At 38.5% G+C, this 18,796-nt stretch overlaps 1 protein-coding gene and 2 long non-coding RNA genes across 3 annotated transcripts; all 3 read right to left on the bottom strand.

The window, feature by feature from the left end:
* Positions 1 to 297: 297 nt before the first annotated feature.
* Positions 298 to 3,601, bottom strand: LOC108667094. Its single transcript, XR_001930535.2, has 3 exons — positions 3,501 to 3,601; positions 965 to 1,093; positions 298 to 329 (listed from the first exon to the last, which is right to left on the bottom strand). It is a non-coding gene; the product is annotated as an uncharacterized LOC108667094 (long non-coding RNA).
* A 757-nt stretch (positions 3,602 to 4,358) lies between these two features.
* LOC108667090 (putative neural-cadherin 2) lies at positions 4,359 to 13,247 on the bottom strand. The gene is made up of 6 exons (XM_018154078.1): positions 12,853 to 13,247; positions 12,217 to 12,559; positions 11,416 to 11,679; positions 8,289 to 8,383; positions 4,809 to 5,011; positions 4,359 to 4,552 (listed from the first exon to the last, which is right to left on the bottom strand). The coding sequence occupies exons 1-6, from the start codon at positions 13,245 to 13,247 to the stop codon at positions 4,359 to 4,361; spliced, it is 1,494 nt and encodes a 497-aa protein (XP_018009567.1).
* Positions 13,248 to 13,620: 373 nt separating this feature from the next.
* On the bottom strand, positions 13,621 to 18,413 carry LOC108667093. The gene is made up of 3 exons (XR_001930534.2): positions 18,323 to 18,413; positions 14,976 to 15,137; positions 13,621 to 13,689 (listed from the first exon to the last, which is right to left on the bottom strand). It is a non-coding gene; the product is annotated as an uncharacterized LOC108667093 (long non-coding RNA).
* Between the last annotated feature and the right edge of the window lie 383 nt (positions 18,414 to 18,796).

Below are 18,796 nucleotides of genomic sequence, written 5' to 3'. Positions count from 1 at the left end.
TATTCCTTCACAAGTGAAGGATTCTCTGGATGATGAACTCTTCCTTTGCAGTCCTTCAGAAAGAGCTAAATTTTTACAAGATTTTGGAAATAATGTCATGTTTTTCAACGATTCTTTAGAAAATTGCTTATCGCTAGATGGCTCCTCTACGTAAACACTTTCCTTAGATTCTTTAGAAGGCACTGGGGAGAGGTTGGATGAGTCTATGATTGTTGAGGTTATGACTTGCTGTTGTTTTTGTTTACTTGCTGTTCTGTCGACTGACGTTGTCTTGAGTTCGATTTTCCGGCGCCTCAGAAAATAAGTTGCTACTGCAATCGCCAGCAAACCTGTAGAAACAACAAATTCGTCCTTAAAAAATATTAACGATAGGCCACCGAAATGAAATTATTTTTAATTGCTGAGTAAATGAATAACTAAGAAAGAAAAAATGTCCGAAATACTGCATTGTTGATTTAATTATTTAATGAGATTTACGGGGTGTATGTAATTTTGTATTTATTTTATGATATTTACAGGGTGTACGTATAGGTGTGTAAATTAACTGGTGTGTTAACTGAAGTTTGCACTAATATAACTCTTGATCCTCGTATCCCGCGAGGAGAAGACGCCTCACCATAAATTTGGGAAGCGCTATAAGGAATTGGGAAGGAATTGCATTAATTCTATGAATTTCTCCTGGGGGAGCAAGTTTGCTTCCCAGCAATGCAGAGTAGATCTGCTGATCTGGCTTATCCTGAGAAGTTACACTGCTACGGGCAACGTTATGTTTTTACACACAACACCCCAAACCTGGGTTACCCTGCTCTTTGTGCAATGAATGAAGAGTATATTTTTGTGACGGTAAATGATTTTCCGTCGCGAAGAATGATTTCAATGTAAATTATTATTTTACGAAATTTAACATAAACATTGAACGATTTTAACAAATATACAAGGTTTCAGGGATCATATTGAGGCTGACCTAAGACAGTAGCGAGGGAGAAGGTGAAGGCCAGCAGGACAGGCAGGCCGCCTAGGGGGAAGGCCAAGGGTCCGGCCTGCTGCTCACAGTTGTGGCCTGCGTAGCCGCTAGTGCAGGAGCAGTGGTAGCCTGTGATACGGGGCGGCAAGTGTTGGTGTTGAAGAATGGAAGTGACGTCCACAGTATTTACTCTATTCCTTTGTAGGTAATGATGCTTTGATGTAGGTAATGATTTGTAGGTAATGATGCATACTCATCAATGATGTTGCGCATCGATGAGTCTGATATATTATGTTATATGATATGACATATTTATTTTCCTAAATTCAAAATGAAATCAAACTGGGGAGGTAAAACTTGTAGGAACATCGAGACGTGAAAATGCATTAAATATTGAATTCATTGATCAGTAGAACCATTTCCATGAACATGAAGACGTGCACTTAACACAGCTTCTTGAGAAGAAAAACAGATCATTTGTATCAACGAGAAATAAATATGAACAAATTAAACCAAAGAAGACGATTTCCGTATGCCTAACAGTAACGTTCATCGTCTAATATGATAGGTTTACCTAATATTAAACCTTATACGCGAAATGTAAACTTTTAAAACTTCATTATTAAGTCATATTCGTCCTCAGAGTACAGTTGAGACTGTACCATGATACATAGTTGAAGAAAACTCCACTACTGAGGGCGCACATGCACACGGCAGTCGTGCAACAGTCTCTATAGAAAAGGCGGTTAAAAGACTCTAGGTATGATTATTCTTTTGTGGGTCATTCTCTGCCAGCCATACATGGCTGATTAGAATTTACAAGGACGCTATTGCGAGAAGGTATTCAGCCGGAGGTCCGTATTCTAACTCCCTCAATTTACCGTGAAATTTGTGAAGAAATAGGGTACAATATCTCACAGGAAATAGTTTTTCTTAGGCTTAACAATTCATGAATTTGTGCCGTGGTTCCAGGTTTGAAGTCTATCTTTTCAAGAATATACTCATATAGGCACGTCTGGTGCTTGCAAGACGGTGTGACATTTGGAAAGATGTACTTTAGAATTAATTATTGTTTCCATCTTAGTTCTGATGGTAAGAGTTACCCGCGCAATTTAACAGGTGAAAGCTCACATCCCTTCAACCTGTTATAAGATAGTCTAGTTTGGCGGCTAACATGCAGTGTAGATGCTGCGCCTGTCGAGATTGTATCCACTTACGGTATTTTCATCAGCACGCGGGGAGAATTATGACTTATCTTAGGAACTTGTGGATCCTAAATTTGAATACTGGCATGCAACACCCAAGATGTTTTCCTTGAAATGAAATTCACAGACCATTTGTTGAGTTACACACAAATTGATGAAACCGTTTAAAAACGGCTTTCTCTGGCATTCCAACAAAGCCACACGATCTTTCTTTAGGGATTCTTGCCTATCGTTTACCTACTAAACTATTAATAATACTTCCAGCACAACGTAAATTGTCACAAATTATTAAATATGATTTTTGGGATCATGTTAAGAATAAGCACCCCGTACGTTACTCGGGTGCGTAATCTTAACAAGGTTAATTGAATGAAAAACATTAAATCCCAAATGATAAGCAAAACATCTTAGTCAAAGTACTTTGCCGCAATATGATCACATAAAGCTTCAAAAGCATTTTGTGAGAAGCTTTTTCGCCACATGAATTCTTGAAAATATGAATATAAAAAGGAATAGGGATGATTAACAAAGTTAGTCTACAAGGTTTATTCTAGGGAGCGTTTTATCAAGAAGGATATACAAGCTAGGGTGCGTTTTCTTAGTAAGATCACACTGGGGTGTTTATTCTTAACAAGATCCGTTTTTTGTTGTCTTTGTGGTTGGTGCTTTTGAACAATTTTGTTCCCAGAGAGCCTGTTCGTCGAGTCAAGGTCAACATGTAACTAGAAATTAAAATAATACTGCATGATTACAGAATATAATACAATTTCCCGCTGAAATCTGTGTTTTTATTATAATGAATAGAAATATATAATAATTTTCTCATGATGACCTTACCATTTTCTGAAATTTACTGTGAATCCATTCATTTCTTATGAATAGTTAAGTGATTAGAGTCGAACGGTCATTCATATCATGACAGAAAAGGTTGATTACATAATTAATAATTCAAGTTTAATGGACACCAAAGATTGATTTATTATGAACAAATACAAGATTGTTTAACTTTAGTTCAGGATATCCCATGCAAACAACTATTATTCGTCACGAATCGTATTTTTAAAATCAATAAGCTCCATTTCATCATGCAAATTGGGGGTGTTTGACAGTGATAGTCAATTCTATGGTGGAACTGATATATATCGATCATTTCGAAACTTGGCATTCTTACAAAATTTTCGATTCGAGATAATTCGGGAAAGACATATAATAACACATTTCCATAGTTGAAGCACCAACGCATGAAATCAACAATTGAAACAAGATAATTAAGAGATCAATCTTAGCCTGATCAAATGAAAAAATCTTACTGTGGGATAAAGTTTCATTACCTGGCACCGAGTTTGAGCACGAGGCGAAGTTGAGGCAAGGCTCGTAGCGACACTCGTCCACATCCAGACAGGAGGCGCCGTCGGGACTAAGCTGGAAGCCCTCGCCGCAGCTGCGGACCAGGGGGCGAAAAAACGCTTTTTAGACCACAAACCGAAGAGAGTGGCATTTCTTCCAGCCCTATTGGCGGATGCAAGCTATATTTCAGAGGTTTTTACGAACAATTGACAACGGAAGGCATGCTGCCCTGAAGTTTTGTGTGGTAAACTCCAGCGGTATTTTGTATAGAACGACACGTCGGTGTTTGTTTTTACGGGACTCGACCCTGCGTGCTCTGAGATTTTTGTGTTTGTTTTGTTATGGCACAACAGTGCTTTGTGTGTTAGGACACAGCGTTGTGTGGGGCTGCGTTTCAAGGATTTGTTTTAGCAAAAAAATAAAGCTCCGGAGCCAAAGAGTTTCCTTTTATTTTAATCCATGTCCAACCTAGCGTAATGAATTGATGTATACCTTCAGGGGTAAGGCCGGAACTGATTCACAAACTTACGTTCAAAATCACAGAGTAGTCCACTTCCATCCAGATTCCAAAATTATTCATAACAATGCGCACATAGTGAAGTTATGAATGCAATGAGAAGTCCCATAAAAAATGCCATCATGTATGCGAATTCATCTTTTAAAGGTTCGTTTGTGAAGGTGAAAAGGTTCACTGGTGAAAGATGTTTCCATCAAAAGTTATAGTTTAGACAAAAGTTGTATCCAAATACGGACACAAGGATGCTTCTTACTCGCACTTGAACTACTTACTCGCACTTGAACTGCTTACTCGCACTTGAACTGCTTACTCGCACTTGAACTGCTTACTCGCACTTGAACTGCTTCCAAGTATCCTGGCATTTGTAGGGCGAAGAGCAGGTGGCGTTGACACAGGCTGAAGGTGGCACGCACCCCGACGCCAGGTCCAGCGCAGCCTCCACGGCCCCCCAGCGGGTGGCGTTCAGGGCCGGGGGCATCGGCAGCCGTCGACCGCTTACACGCACGTCGTCCAGGCAGCCTGGGCCAAATTATTGAGAGGTTTGAGGTACCTTTTGGTTCAGTATCTTTGATGAGAGGTTATTGAGTGAGAAGGAAAAGAGGGATCGGGAGCCATGAATATTTGATCATCGTTAAAATTGACCGAGCTGTTGCTTCTATGTTTTTCAATTATAGTCATGTAACTGTTAAGTTATATCAGTAAAAAATTGTGAGCACATAAAATGTACAGAGTTAATAATCAGTGGAATCAGGAATAAAAAATCTAAATTTCTAACCTTCTTTGAAATTTGTGTGAATGACGGGCTTTTCGCCAACGGATCTGGGAGATTTACCGCCAGGATGAGGAGCATCCGCTCCCCACAAATGTTCATCCCGCCACTGCATAGGAGCGGCGAGTGATGACATTTCTTCCTCCTGTGACAGCCTCTGCAGCTCCCTGTCGCCGTCGTCTGCTGTCAGCTCCAGGACGTTGCCGAACCTGAGAGAACACGCGGCGCTCGTGGCTCAAGTGCGCAGCGTTTGAAAATTCACGTGGAAATGAAGATAAAGTTCGAGGTTGCATGTTTTTTTTGGTCCTATGCCGCTGAAACTTGCATCGTTACGAAGTCATGTGCAGTTGAAATAGATAAGTTACAGTTTGCATGTTCCATTTTGATGTGCACATGAGGCTTGCCTGGAGTCACTCAGAATGCAAGTTAAGCTTAAAGATACACATGAGCATAATTAAATTAATCATTTTTTACGAGGGCATACGCTTATAAGCCTTTTTTTATTTTTTATAACCCAGGCAAAAATGTGAGTTTTGAGGAAGTTAACTATTATTTTATTTATCTAAGCTTGGGGCAAATTTTATCGCAGTGGGTTAATTGTGTCATGTAAATTACTAGTGAATGAGAATAATATATCACCAATCCCATACACGGAATATACGAAAGTCCAGCATTATTTTCATGTGTTATAATTAATGCAGCAAAACGACAATAATACTCTACAATCTTTAATATTTATGTGCTCGCTGTAAAGCGTTCTTTGCTTATTTGGTGGCGCTGACAATAAATAATAAGTAGGCATTTTTTCGCACATCGAGGTAAGACGATGCAAAAATATTACATAACAGCGACCCTCAACAGGCAGCGGGACATCACATCGCCAACACAGTGAGAAGCATAAAGTATGGCATGAAGAATTAGTAGCGCTCTAGAGGCTTTATCGCGTAACATTATGGCATACTTAGTAAAAGCGAAGCTTTTATATTTTGTTTTATAATAACAGTCTCTTTCAAATGAAAAATTCCTCCGCCTAGTGCCCTATCGCTAAGACTGGCGCTAAATGCCAGTCTTAGCGACAGTAAACTCAATTGTTTATTGCTGTAGTAAACAATAAAGCAAAGCGCTGCAATATTTTTCCTCATGCCATCACTCAAGATACAACTTAGGCTGAGCAAAAATCTGACACCTTAGAGGAGCAATTTTTCCTTGCGCTCTGTTTTGTAGGGTAGGTGCAAGGACAAGCTCAGAATAGGTTAAACGACTCTCGAGTACCATGTCGTGCCACATGCCGTCATGTAGGGTACAACTAATGCTCAGCAAGTTCTACGCGTGAAACGCGCCACATTTGTCCAGTCGGGCGTTTGGCACTGTAATGCAGCTTCTGAGCAAAACTATTCTGTTTGATAGTTGGCAATTCCGCTTAGTTTTAACTCTGATAATATAAAATAGCCTCTAAATGTTAATATGGCCACGGGTTCACTTCATAATTTCGTTTGCAAATTAAAAGGCTTCGTTGAAATACTGACTGAACTGAACTATATGAAACTGATTTGGCTTTTGAAACTAGTCAATCTTATATAATTTCTTGTTATGTTAGCGGTGAGTGTTAGCTGAACGTATTGACGCATTTCGTGTTCTATAGAATCGTTTACTGGAGTCCAATTAAATTGTTTCACTCAAGCAGAATACGTCAGAGCAAACGAGAACGATACATCACTACTGACTCTCCTATACATAGGGACGGTAAAGACAATTGATTTGATGATGACAGTGTTCTTAATCAAAACTTTTTAGCCTGCTTGAGACTGTTACCCACAGGATTGAAAAGAAAGTCATCGAGATATTGAGAATGAACCGATACTGTAGTCCAGTCCTCTGAATGTGAATTTTTTTAAAGGAACTCATTAAATATTTTCCGCAAGGGTGCACTGAAGAAATCAGCAAGAACATTGTTCGATAAAAGTCAAAAGCCATGCACATGGCAGTTCGTGCGCATGAATTATGCGCTAGATGTCATGCACTATTGTCATACATTAGACAAAGTCGTACGTAACAGTTCTACACTGCAGGGAAGGTTGTACGTAACAGTCCTACACTGCCGGGACTTGCATGCCCGGGCTTCCACATGACATTAAGTGGGACACACAGTCATATTCTGCAAGCTGGGGCGTACACAGCAGTCCTGCAGTGGCTGTCGGGCACGCACGCAGTCCTACACAACATGCAGGGGCACGATGTCCTACACTGCATGCCGGGGTGCACACAAACTGCCTCTAAGAAACTGCCCTATCTTCAGCTAATTAAAATCAGTGAATTCTAATAGAAACCATAATGAGTTGGGTGCAAAAAAGGAAATTCCAAAAACACGTGGTCGGTTTTCTTCAGAAATGTAAAATCGCAATATATGAAAAAGGAAAGGAGGAGCACTATTTGACATGAAAGGTGTAAGGCCCTCCACATGACGTGATGTTGATTATAGGCACGTACAAATTTTTACGAACGAGCTATAATAATATGTTTCAAACAAACGATATTTGCAGTATACCTGAGCATATTATTTTAATTCAGTTATTAATTATACAACATACTACCAGTTTTTTTGGAGATATTACGTATTTCGCTCATGGGTGAGGCTCATTCGACCAACTGTCCAGATATGTTGCCTTTAGTTTCAGTCGGCGCAACGACCACGTAGACAGATATCTCGTCTTTCAAATTTGTTTACAATGAATAAATTTTAACAACGGGTTATAATTATTCATTGTAATTGAAAATATGTCTCACAAAACTATCGCATAACGTTTTTTTTGTAGTTGTGTAAAATTCGGGCATTAAAATGTTAGAATGGATCGCAAACACCAAGCAAAAGAGTTCTTTGAACACGGACTTAATTAGTTTCTCGCTCTTTTTTAACCCTCAACAGACTGAATAATTTTACGACGTTACAGTCGTATCGAGTGTAGGTACATTTGTATCCATGCAGTCCGACAAGCATCAAATGAAAACATTGAAAGAAATTCAAGATCAAAATGAAAGCGTTTCACATGAATAAATTCGTTACATTCATCGAGTCCCTGTTACAATAAAAAAGAAATTTCAATTAATGATGGTAATTAGGGGCGAGTGGGCATTTTTTGGCTCGTTTGGCGGATAATTACTCCAGTTTATTCTATGTGCAACGTGTATTTTTGAATACGAAAACATAGGAATTTCAATCAATTTTCCTAACAGATTATTCCTATCAGACATCGCGTTATGAAACGTTAAGTTCTGAGAAAATAATCGCTAGAGAGAAGCCAATATTTTGATAGGTGATGAATTTTCTTACAATTGCAAATTTTATATTTTGCCCAATTATACTACGAAAAAATCCGACTGTGAAATTCAAATTGAGAAGCTGGCTCTTACAAAAACCTAAAATATTCACTGCTTGACAGAAATTGTCATCAGCACCTGAACAAATTCGGAAGGTAAAGACCAACTTACTTGGAGTTCGCTGGGCAGCGCAGAGCTGCGCAGTTCTGATAGACACAGCCAGGCTTTGATCGATGACTGGGCACATTTTCTCCCAAATCCAAGAGCTTTGACGGGAGAAGAATGGCATCACTTACAGCGTGAAGTCAGTGAGATAACATTTTTGATCAATATTGAACTGGGGACATTTTCGGAATAGAATTATCCTCTTGCATAGTTTTGTTCTCATATGAAAATACGATCTTTGCTGGACACATTGATATATTCTTATTCTCGAGTCATGAATTCGGAATTGCAGGTTGCAATTGACAAGGTTGCTCAAACGTTCTTCACCGTTATGATTGAAGATTGTGGCTTTACGATAGCTAACAATTCACGGAGTTGGGGTGTTGTAGAGAGAAATTTAAAACATTTAACGATGCGTGAAACAATTTTCGAAACAAAATTCATCCAACATTTCAACATAAGTATACAAGAAGTATCTAAGTAAAGTTGGACATTTTAAAACTATAAGATTTTGCAGAGATCGTTGTGTTCAATATATTCAACATGATTTACAATCACTAGCAAGACACAAAGAGAATGCTGAAACAGATGATGCAGAATCTCATTGTACATTCTCTCTGAAATACCGCAAGTCAGAACATGGTAAAATCCATGGACATGTACTATTAATGAAATTTTCCTCTTATGCTTGCACACTTCGTCTATAGAAAAATCTGAAACTAAATCGAAGAAGCTCGCTATCAGTAATTAGCAGCCACTTCGATGAGCGGCCGTGTCAGAAATTCTCAGAATGAGGAAAATAACGCAACGCTGTTTCATGCAGACGTGGAACAAAGGGACTGCGACAACGAGCTCTGTTCAGTGTCGGGGCGTAATGAGGAGTAAACCTCTTCTGTGATCAAACGAACTCGAGTTCTGCATGAATATATCTGCTATCTGCACTGTATTGCATTTATGCGGTTGTTTTCCGCTGCGCGAGTAGTGGCATCGCTGGACGTGTTGAACATGGCTGTGTTCAACTTCCAAGAAAACGCTTCCAGACATCGGTAATAATTCCTTGCTAGATATTAAATTAATGCAATATACTTTACGGCCTTTATCAGTTCCTATACACTATTAGAAATTATAATTTTCATGTTATGCTTAAAAGTTAAATACAAACACATTTCCTGAAGATATATAACGTAAAACTTGGACCAAACATTTACTACCAGGAATTTACGGAGCGCAGGACGGAGGCCTCAATCTTTCCGAGCCACAAATAATGGGGAAAATTGGTGCAATTTTCGAGCGACATTTGTTCGTACCCGAGGAAATGATGCAAAATAATTCGTTATTTCCTCAGTTTTATTAGGAATAATCTGCGTGCAGCTGTTGTGAGTTGCTGCGTGCAGGAGCAGCAAAGCAAACCGCAAAAAGAAGGAAAAAGGTGGAGCTTCTTGTTACCTAAAATAATGTAAGGTTGTTTTTTACCGTAATCATTTATAACGCAATTTATCCAAAAAGTTGTTGCTTAATATATTTACATCCAGTTCGAGTCGACTTCAATTCAAATTAATTCGAACGAGGATAAAAACTGAATTTCATGCAATGTATTGTTATGCATAAATACCATTGCATAACAAAATATTATTGTTGCACTGCATATTTTATAAGCTAAACTTTTGCTGAGCTCATTAGAAAGATTCAGGGGCAATTCTATGTTGGGAAGTCATACATTTTTGAAGTAGACTCGAAAATTTGATCTCCAGATTCTTGGTTGCTCGTCGTAGCATTTTCTTGTATATGCAAAGTTCTAGTAAGAATCTGCACAGATTAAATGACTGTAGAAAAAAATCGCCAGTTTTCCATCTTGCATTCGTTTATGCATGGCGAATTAAAAACCCTTAATAATTCTGCATCGCGTATTTGTTGATATATGTATACTAAGACTCGTTTATAATTTTATTTCATTAATTAAGTGATGCAAGATATAATAAATTTATGTTCCAAAGTGTGACTGAAATCGAGATCCGATTGTGAGGCAGATGAACGTAGCTGCATTTCAATGTGATCTTTGTAGGAAGTTGAGCTTGAGTTAAGTATATTTACATGCTAGCTTGAGTAAACTTTATTTACATGTGAGCTTGAGTTAACTATATTTGCATGGGAGCTTGAGTTAACTATATTTGCATGTGAGCTTGAGTTAACTTGAAAAAATTTGAGCTTGAGTTAAGAGAATTTTTTAATGGCAGTACGACCTCTATTCGTTTTAATCTATGAATAGTATCTTGGGTCTTACTTTCAAAACTCGTTAAGTGAACGTATGTCCTTTCGCTCTATTTTCTTGTCTATGATTGGCTGATTTTGCTTGAAAGGCCGTCAATGATTGGCGGATGAACTTACGATCTCTTAACTTTTTTTGAAAGTATTGGCCCTATACTCCAACTTGTTGCTTTTGAATCAATCACGAATCGCCAGTAATAAAAAAATAATCCTTAACATGGAAGCAACAAAGTATAAATTTATGAGGAATGAACTTAAAATGCAGAACGCTGGTGCTAAATTAATAACATCAGAGTTTTGAGCACCAAGCTCGATGTTAAGCATATCTAAGGCTTTGCGCTAGACATTTTTGTGATGGATAGAAGTCATGTAGGAATCACAAAACAATAAAATGCGCATCGGTCGCAAAAGAGTAATGATGGTTCATTTCTCTATGCGAGGTGCTAGAGCTGAAAAACTTATGATTACAATCGACATCTGTTGATATTGGCTCTGCAGGACAGTGCAGACTAATTTAGAGTATCTCTTTGATATTTTACCTTAGACTTCTGAATGTTCCGGGTAATGGATCAAAATTATATAAGATTAATTATATATCTATTAATTTGATGAAGATTGCCTGCTTCAACGCCCAAATTTTTTTGTTCATTATTCAGTGTACTGGAAATTTTCGATCAGGAATGCAGAATGAATGATATTAATCACGAAGTAAATAATTCTAAATTTATATGTAATTTTATTAACATTTAATGTACGGAAAACTTGCTTTCATGATTTGAGAACTTCTAATAGATTTATTGATGTAATATTATACAGTGTGAAATCTTTTAATTATACTGAGCTATGAGCTTCCAGTGTAATTTCCTACCTCTCCATTAAGTCGTATATTCCTGAGACATCCTTTGAAGTAGGATTGTTTTTCACCATTATTCTCGTGCAATGCATCACTGGAACTTGCGTCCATGGCTCCGAGTTGCAAAGGCGCGCCTCTTGTGTTGAGTTGTCCAGTCAAATCTTGCGCGTGCACAGCATTTCTGCAGTAGAATTGTTTGGCCAGGCCGGGACCGCGGTCTTCTTCTGTTGTATTTTCTGTGGGCTGTCCTACGCAGTTGTCGATGATCATCTCAACTGTCTGGGGATTATGTACCGATTTATTGTGCAATTTATTGATTGTATCAAAAGTATAGATAGCTTAATATAAATCAAATGATCAATCCATTTCAATGTATTAGGAAAGAAAATTTGTGTAAACATTTCCATCAATCACGAAATATTACGCGTTGAAAAACGATAATTGAAATGATTAATTACTACTATAAAAAAATTTTGAATGTGATTCACGGAGAGAGTTCATTTGCTAAGCTTTCAGTGGGAATAGCAGTGCACAGCGTAATTTCCAGATTACAAAACTTTTACTAGCGCTTTTTTGGAATTCAGAGCGTGCCTCATAATGATTGTTGCTTTGAAGATGGAACGAGAAAAATACGGTATATAGTTGCTGTTTTCAAGATTGTTCGAAAAAATGGTTCTGTCTTCAAATTGGTTCTGCAATTACAATGGTGGTATTGATATGAATACAGTTAGAGCAATTATAACCAGTAAAACTGGTTGCAAACGCTAATAAAAGAATGATTAGAAATGAAAACTTGAATTAATCGAAAACACGTACTTTATTTCGCCAGAAAATGTCCACACGATGCCATCGTAGGTCTGCTAGAGAAGTATTGACGCTCACGTCAACAGCGGCCGAGTTGAGGGACAAACGAAAAAGCAGCTTTCCTTCTGTTAGTTGAAGTACCAGACCCACTCTCCTATTTCCGTGCTTCTCAACACTGGAGAGTACGGTTCCATTCTTTGAGTCGGTGAGTAAAAATAAGCGTAGCTGAAGTTTTGAGCAAGGGTTTAAAGGTTGAAGCCAAAGCCATGACCCAGAGCCTCTCGCATCGCTCCCGGCAAAGTGCCGAGTCAGGATTTTGCAACGAGGCCCAATCGTGTGGCTCGGGCAGACGCACCTGCCAACTCGCGGGAAAATAACCAAATAGAAAATCGCATTTAATTTACGTTAATATTCCAAATTATTAAAAGCAGGGTGCTGCTGGTCATGAATGATATATCTTTTATATCAAGTGGCAAATAATAAAAAATTAAAAGGAGTATACAATTTTCATTAGTCTCGATAATTGCTGCTTTATACTAAGAAATTTATATATAAAACACATTAAACTCGAGGATTTGACGTTCTTAAAAAATTTACCTTCTATATCTGCTCTAAGCAAGCAGGATTTTATTGTTAATATGAACTCACTTGTATCCAGGAGCTGAAGGCAGGCACCTGCCTCCATTAAGGCAGGTATTTTCATTGCAATCAACAAGTTTTCCGTTGACGCGCTTGTTCCTCATAGCGTGAGCATAAGGCGCTCGGGTCGCTGCCCCTTCTTGCCTTTGATCGTTCAAGGATTGCTCCCCTGCAAGCCTGGGAGATAAACCTGATGTTCCGCCAATCTGATCGTCCAATGTTGGGTTCACTTCACTGACCGTCGAATTACTTATGCATTTGCAATTGGAGTCTAGGCTCAGGATCGGACCGACAAAGGTGGCAGTCGGAGTCTGAGTTATTGAGTATCCTTCAGACAAGACCGTGCGGGGACTGCAGCAACATTCACAAGACCTGCCGCAGTCTAGAGTACCTGCTCTACTCATCCCAGACCCCAAAATGCTCAGCCCGAGGTGCTCTTCTATCTGTGTAAATATTTGTAGTATCATAAAACATTAGGAAGCATTTATTTCTTGAATATATATTTCATTTGGTAAATTGATTGATAAGCTAAACTACATTAAGACAAAAAATAAATTCGATGTAAGGTGATGCAAACAAGATTTATTTTACAAAATGGTATGTCCTGATTTTCGAACAAGTGAACGAACCTCTGCTTTATTCAAAGCGATGAACAATTCTAAAGACGTTTTGGTGGAGTCTGCGAGCCAGACTCTGGAGACATGTTCGTCTGAGTTTTGTCGGATTCCTTCTAGCGATATAACTTTAACCGAGGGAGTCCTGGGTCGCAGTGCCAGCACCAGATGTTCCAGACCTCCAACAGACCTCAGCGCCACCACCAAGCTGTTGCTCTGCCGGGTGCGCAGCCTATAGTGCAAAATAGAATGTTTCAACATTCAATTTGGATCAGGCATCGTGTAGCGTTGAGCCAGAGACGTAACTCGTTAAACTCTTACCGGATAATTTCAAAATTCAAAGGAAAATTTCAGGAGAGGCTTCATCGGCTTAATGACAATCATCGAAAAAATAATTTATAGCCTCTTACATGTGTATAGTTTGAATTGAAAAATGCATTGTGAGTTTTAGCAGGAAATGCATGTTCGAAATTTGCTGTAAACTATGTAGCTGCTGCAAAATCTTCTGTTACTTTGAACCAGTTCTCGCATTAGTTTTATTCCTCGCGTACGTAAACGATCGACCAGAAGCAACTTCAAGCCTCAGCTCCATACACGTTGATGATTAATTAAAAGGTCCCTATATATCAATTAATGATACGTTATAAAAAGTTGTACTGATGGAAAAATTTATTTGGATTAGTTGACTGGACAGGTATTTGGTACTGTTGGCAGTGGCTGTAGAAAATGACTAGCGTAATTCGCTTTGGCAAAAATAATCAACGGCAAAGATACGAGAAAACGAGGCCATAATGATAAATTGGCGCTTGGGGAGTCGATAGCGAACAAATGAGAGTTTAAACACTTCGGAATGCAACCGACTAAAGACTAGATGAGATTAAACCTTTTAGGGTAAAAGTTCGAATCATTTTTCATTTAACGTCAGTCGTTGATAGATGCGGCTAAAATACAAAGTTTTAGACATTTCAAAATTAGACCATAAAAGTCATGGACGTTTGGAGGATTGTCGACAAATTTGATACAGCTTAATCTTCAATGCAGACGCTTTTTTCCGATAGTTTATAAGCTTTGAGTCTGTCATTGGCGTTTTGAAGGCGTTTAATGCCTACATCACTAATGAATAACAGCGTTATGGATTCATTTACAGAATTCACTAGTAATATAAATGAGGTGAAGATCGAGTGAATTTCATTTCCTAAACGTCAATGATTATTCGACTCACTTTTCTCCGAGTATTCATCGCTCATAAATCGCTGGTGCGGCGCAATACGTATAATCTTGACATGTACTGCTGCCAACAAACTCTTTAGTAGTGGTGCTAATTTCATATTGCTATAAATACTTTTTTATTGCCAAATACTAGAACCTTCGTTTGGTCCAGTCTTTATATTTGATGTCAACTCTCATGATTTTATAACTTTCCGATGACGGCCTAATAAGACCACGAACCAAAATTGTTGTCTTTGCCTTCACTATTTCAGCCTTGGGGTCGATGGAGGAGCGCGTGTTGGGACGCACCGTAAAGTTATGGACGAGGTTTGTTCGGGCAGCTGGAAGAGGAGAGCAATCTGAAGGAAACTGTTCGCTGAAAAGCTCGTGGGCACAGTTTTGGTGGAGCAGTCGTGGCCTGACCAACCAAGTTTACACTCGCACGTTTCATCGCCAGGAGATCCTTCGCAGCTGTTGACAAAACAAATTGCATGTGTTGATATTATACGCAAGGGGAAATGCCTTGAGGTGGTCGTTGCATCTCAGAATTGATCACACAAATAAATTGACCGACTTATTGCTAATAAAACTCATTTAGTGGCCTAGACTAGTCAAGGTGATTAAAAAAATTCATCATCAAAACTCAATACTCATCAATACTCATTGCAACGCTACATGTTGTAAAATAAAATAAGAAAGAGCGTCGCATGCTGATCACGACGTTTTATTTTTAATCGTTATATTTTTAATTGTTTTAATTGTTAATATGAAATGAAATTTAACTTATTACTGACAGTTAATACAACGTGTAAATTTATACTTTATTGTACGAAAAACTATTGATCACTAGCAACTGTGTGCATCAATCTGTGCTGTGCACAATTACTAGCACACAAGATGCTCACAAAGACTAATATATTTGATGCAAATAAAGATTTCCCTAAATAAACTGAGCATCTGATAATGAGATCGGCCCTTTAGCGTCTAGCTGTACGTATAAGTCGCCTTTCAAAGAATCTCATGTGAAAATCTCCCTTTAAATATGGCGGAGCTACTGCTCTGTCAGACACGTTCAGAACATGTCTTAGATTGGCTCGGCAGCAACTAAGAAAGAAATTGCGTCTCACCCTTCAGTGCTCGACGTGCTCAACTGGGATGTAGTAGTGATTTTCATCTGCCCCATAAAACCTTATTTTTTCGGCACTATGGCTGGCAAACCCGTTGAGATATCGAATGAAATAGTTATCTGCTTGTTCGGTAGTGCTTCATGAGTTATTTTGGATGTTTATTAGTGCATACTGGCAGTTTTAATTATTCTTGCATTATATTTTTTAATACGCCTTATATGTACAATCGAGCTCACGAACCCTACGTGCGAAACGCGCCACATATGTCCTGTCGTGCGTATGACACTGTAATGCAGCTCCAGAACATAACTATTTGTTTGATAGTCGGTAATTCCTCGTAGTCATAACTCTGGTAATATAATATTGCCTGTTGATTTTAATATGGTCGCGGGTTCACTTAATAATTTCGTTTGCAAATTACAATGCTTCGTTGAAATATTAACTGAACTAAACAAAATGGAACTGATTAGGCTTTTGAAACTAATCAATCTTACATAATTGCTTGCTATGTTAGCGGTGAGAGTTAGCTGAACGTATTGACGTATTTCTTGTTCTATAGAATCGTTTACTGGAGTCCAGTTAAATTGTTTCACTCAAGCAGAATACGTCAAAGCAAACTAGAGCGACACATCACTACTCCCTCTCCTATATATAGGGACCGAAAATACAATTGATTTGATTATGACAGTGTTCTTGGTCAAAACTTTTTAGTCTATTAGAGAATATTCCTCATAAGATTCAAAAAGAAAGTCAGCGAGATACTGAGAATGAACCGATACTGTAGTTCAGTTCTCCGAAGTTTAATTTTTTTAAAAGAACGTACTAAATATTTTCCGTTAGGGTGCACTGAAGAAATCAGCAAGAACATTGTTCGATAAAAGCCAAAAGCCATGCACATGACAGTTCGTGCGCTTGATTCATGCGTTCGAGGTCGTGCATTATTGTCATACATTAGACAAAGTCGTAAGTAAGAGTCCTACGCTGCAGCAACGCTAAGTCGTGCCCAGCAGTCCTACACTGCCCGTACTTGCATGTCCTGACTTCCACATGACATTCAATGAGGCACGCAGTCCTATCCTGCATTCTGGGGCGTACATAGCAGTCCGACACTGGCTGTCGGAGTACGCACGCAGTCCTACACGACATGCAGGGGCACGATGTCCTACACTACATGCCGAGACACGTAGTTCTTCAGTGCATGCCGGGGCACGCACGCAGTCCTACACGACATGCAGGGACACGATGTCCTAAACTGCATGCCAGGGTGCACACAAACTATCTCGAAAAAAAAACTGCCTTATCTTCAGCCAACTAAAACCAGTGAATTCAAGCAGAAACCATGATTCGTTGTGTGCAAACAAGGAAATTTCAAAAACACGTGGTCGATTTTCTTCAGAAAATGTCCAATCGAAACATATGAAAAAGGAAAGGAGGAGCATACAACAAATGCTATTCTTTAAGCAACTGTTTAACAAGAAGATCGTGAGGCACCTGCACCTGACGTGATGCTGATTATTGGCACGTGCAAATTTTTACGAACGAGTTATAATAAAATGTTTCAAACAAACGATATTTGCAGTATACCTGGGGATATTATTTTCATTCAGATGTTAATTATACCAGATACTATCAGTTTTTTGGAGATATTACGTATTTCGCTTATGGGTGAAGCTCATTCGTCCAACTGTCCAGATATGTCGCCTTTAGTTTCAGTCGGCGCTACGACCAAGTGGACATATATCTCGTCTTTCAAATTTTTTACAACGAATAAATTTTAACAACGGGTAATAATTCTTCATTGTAATGAAAAATATGTCCCACTAAACTATTCCACATAAAGTTTTTTTTTAGTTGTGTATAATTCGGCGCTAAAATTTTAGAATGGATCGCAAACACCAAGCAAAAGAGTTCTTTGAACACGGACTTAATTAGTTTCTCGCTCCTTTTTTAACCCTCAACAGACTGAATAATTTTACGACGTTACAGTCGTACCGAGTGTAGGTAAATTTCTACCCATGCAGTCGTACAAGCATTAAATGAAAACATTGAATGAAGTTCAAGATCAGAAGGAAAGCGTTTCACATGAATACAGTAAATTCGTTACATTCATCGAGTCCCTGTTACAATCAAAAAGAAATTTCAATTAATTATAGGAATCAGGGGCGAGTGGGCATTTTTTGGCTCGTTTGGCGGATAATTACTCCAGTTTATTCTGTGTGCAACGTATATTTTTTAATACGAAAACATAGGAATTTCAATCAATTTTCCTAGTAGACTATTCTTTGTCAAACATCGCGTTATGAAACTTTAAGTTCTAAGAAAATAATCGCTAGAGAGAAGCCAATATTTTGATAGATGATACATTTTCTCACAGTTTCAAATTTTACATTTTGCCAATTCTACTACGAAAAAATCCGATCATGAAATTCAAATTGAGAAGCTAGTTCTTACAAATGCCAAAAATATTCACTGCTTGCCAGAAATTGACCTCAGCACCTGAACAAATTCGGAAGGTAAAGACCAACTTACTTGGAGTTCGCTGGACAACGCAGAGCTGCGCAGTTCTGATAGACACAGCCCGGTTCTGATCGATGACTGGGCACATTTTCTCCCAAATCCAAGAGCTTTGAAGGGAGAAAAATGACATCACTAACAGCGTGAAGTCAGTGAGATAACATTTTTGATCAATCTTAAACTGGGAAATTTTCACAATAGAAATACCCTCTTGCATAGTTTTATTGTCATTTGAAAATACGATCTTTGCTGTACACATTAATATATTCTTATTCTCGAGTCATGCATTCGGAATTGCTGACTGCAAATGAAAGTGTTGCACTAACGTTCTTCCCCGTTTTGATTGAAGATTGTGGCTTTATGATAACTAGCAATTCACGAAGTTGGGGTGTTGTGGAGAGAAATATATAACAATTAACGGAGCGTTGAAGAATTTTCGCAACCATATTCGCCCAACATTTCACTAAAATTATACAAGAAGTACCTAAA

This window comes from Hyalella azteca, unplaced genomic scaffold, assembly GCF_000764305.2.
Source record: "Hyalella azteca isolate HAZT.00-mixed unplaced genomic scaffold, Hazt_2.0.2 contig10263, whole genome shotgun sequence".
Taxonomy (NCBI): domain Eukaryota; kingdom Metazoa; phylum Arthropoda; class Malacostraca; order Amphipoda; family Hyalellidae; genus Hyalella; species Hyalella azteca.
Note: the sequence above shows the minus strand (reverse complement) of the source record. Positions and strands in the feature narration are given on the sequence as shown.

Bases quoted from the DNA above. Each gene is read 5' to 3' on its own strand.
- LOC108667090 (XM_018154078.1), bottom strand. From the start codon at position 13,247: ATGAGTAGAGCAGGTACTCTAGACTGCGGCAGGTCTTGTGAATGTTGC. The intron at 11,680-12,216 runs GTACGTGTTTTC...CATAATCCCCAG, and splicing joins ACATTTTCTGGCGAAATAAA to ACAGTTGAGATGATCATCGA. The intron at 4,553-4,808 runs GTTAGAAATTTA...AATTTGGCCCAG, and splicing joins TCACACAAATTTCAAAGAAG to GCTGCCTGGACGACGTGCGT.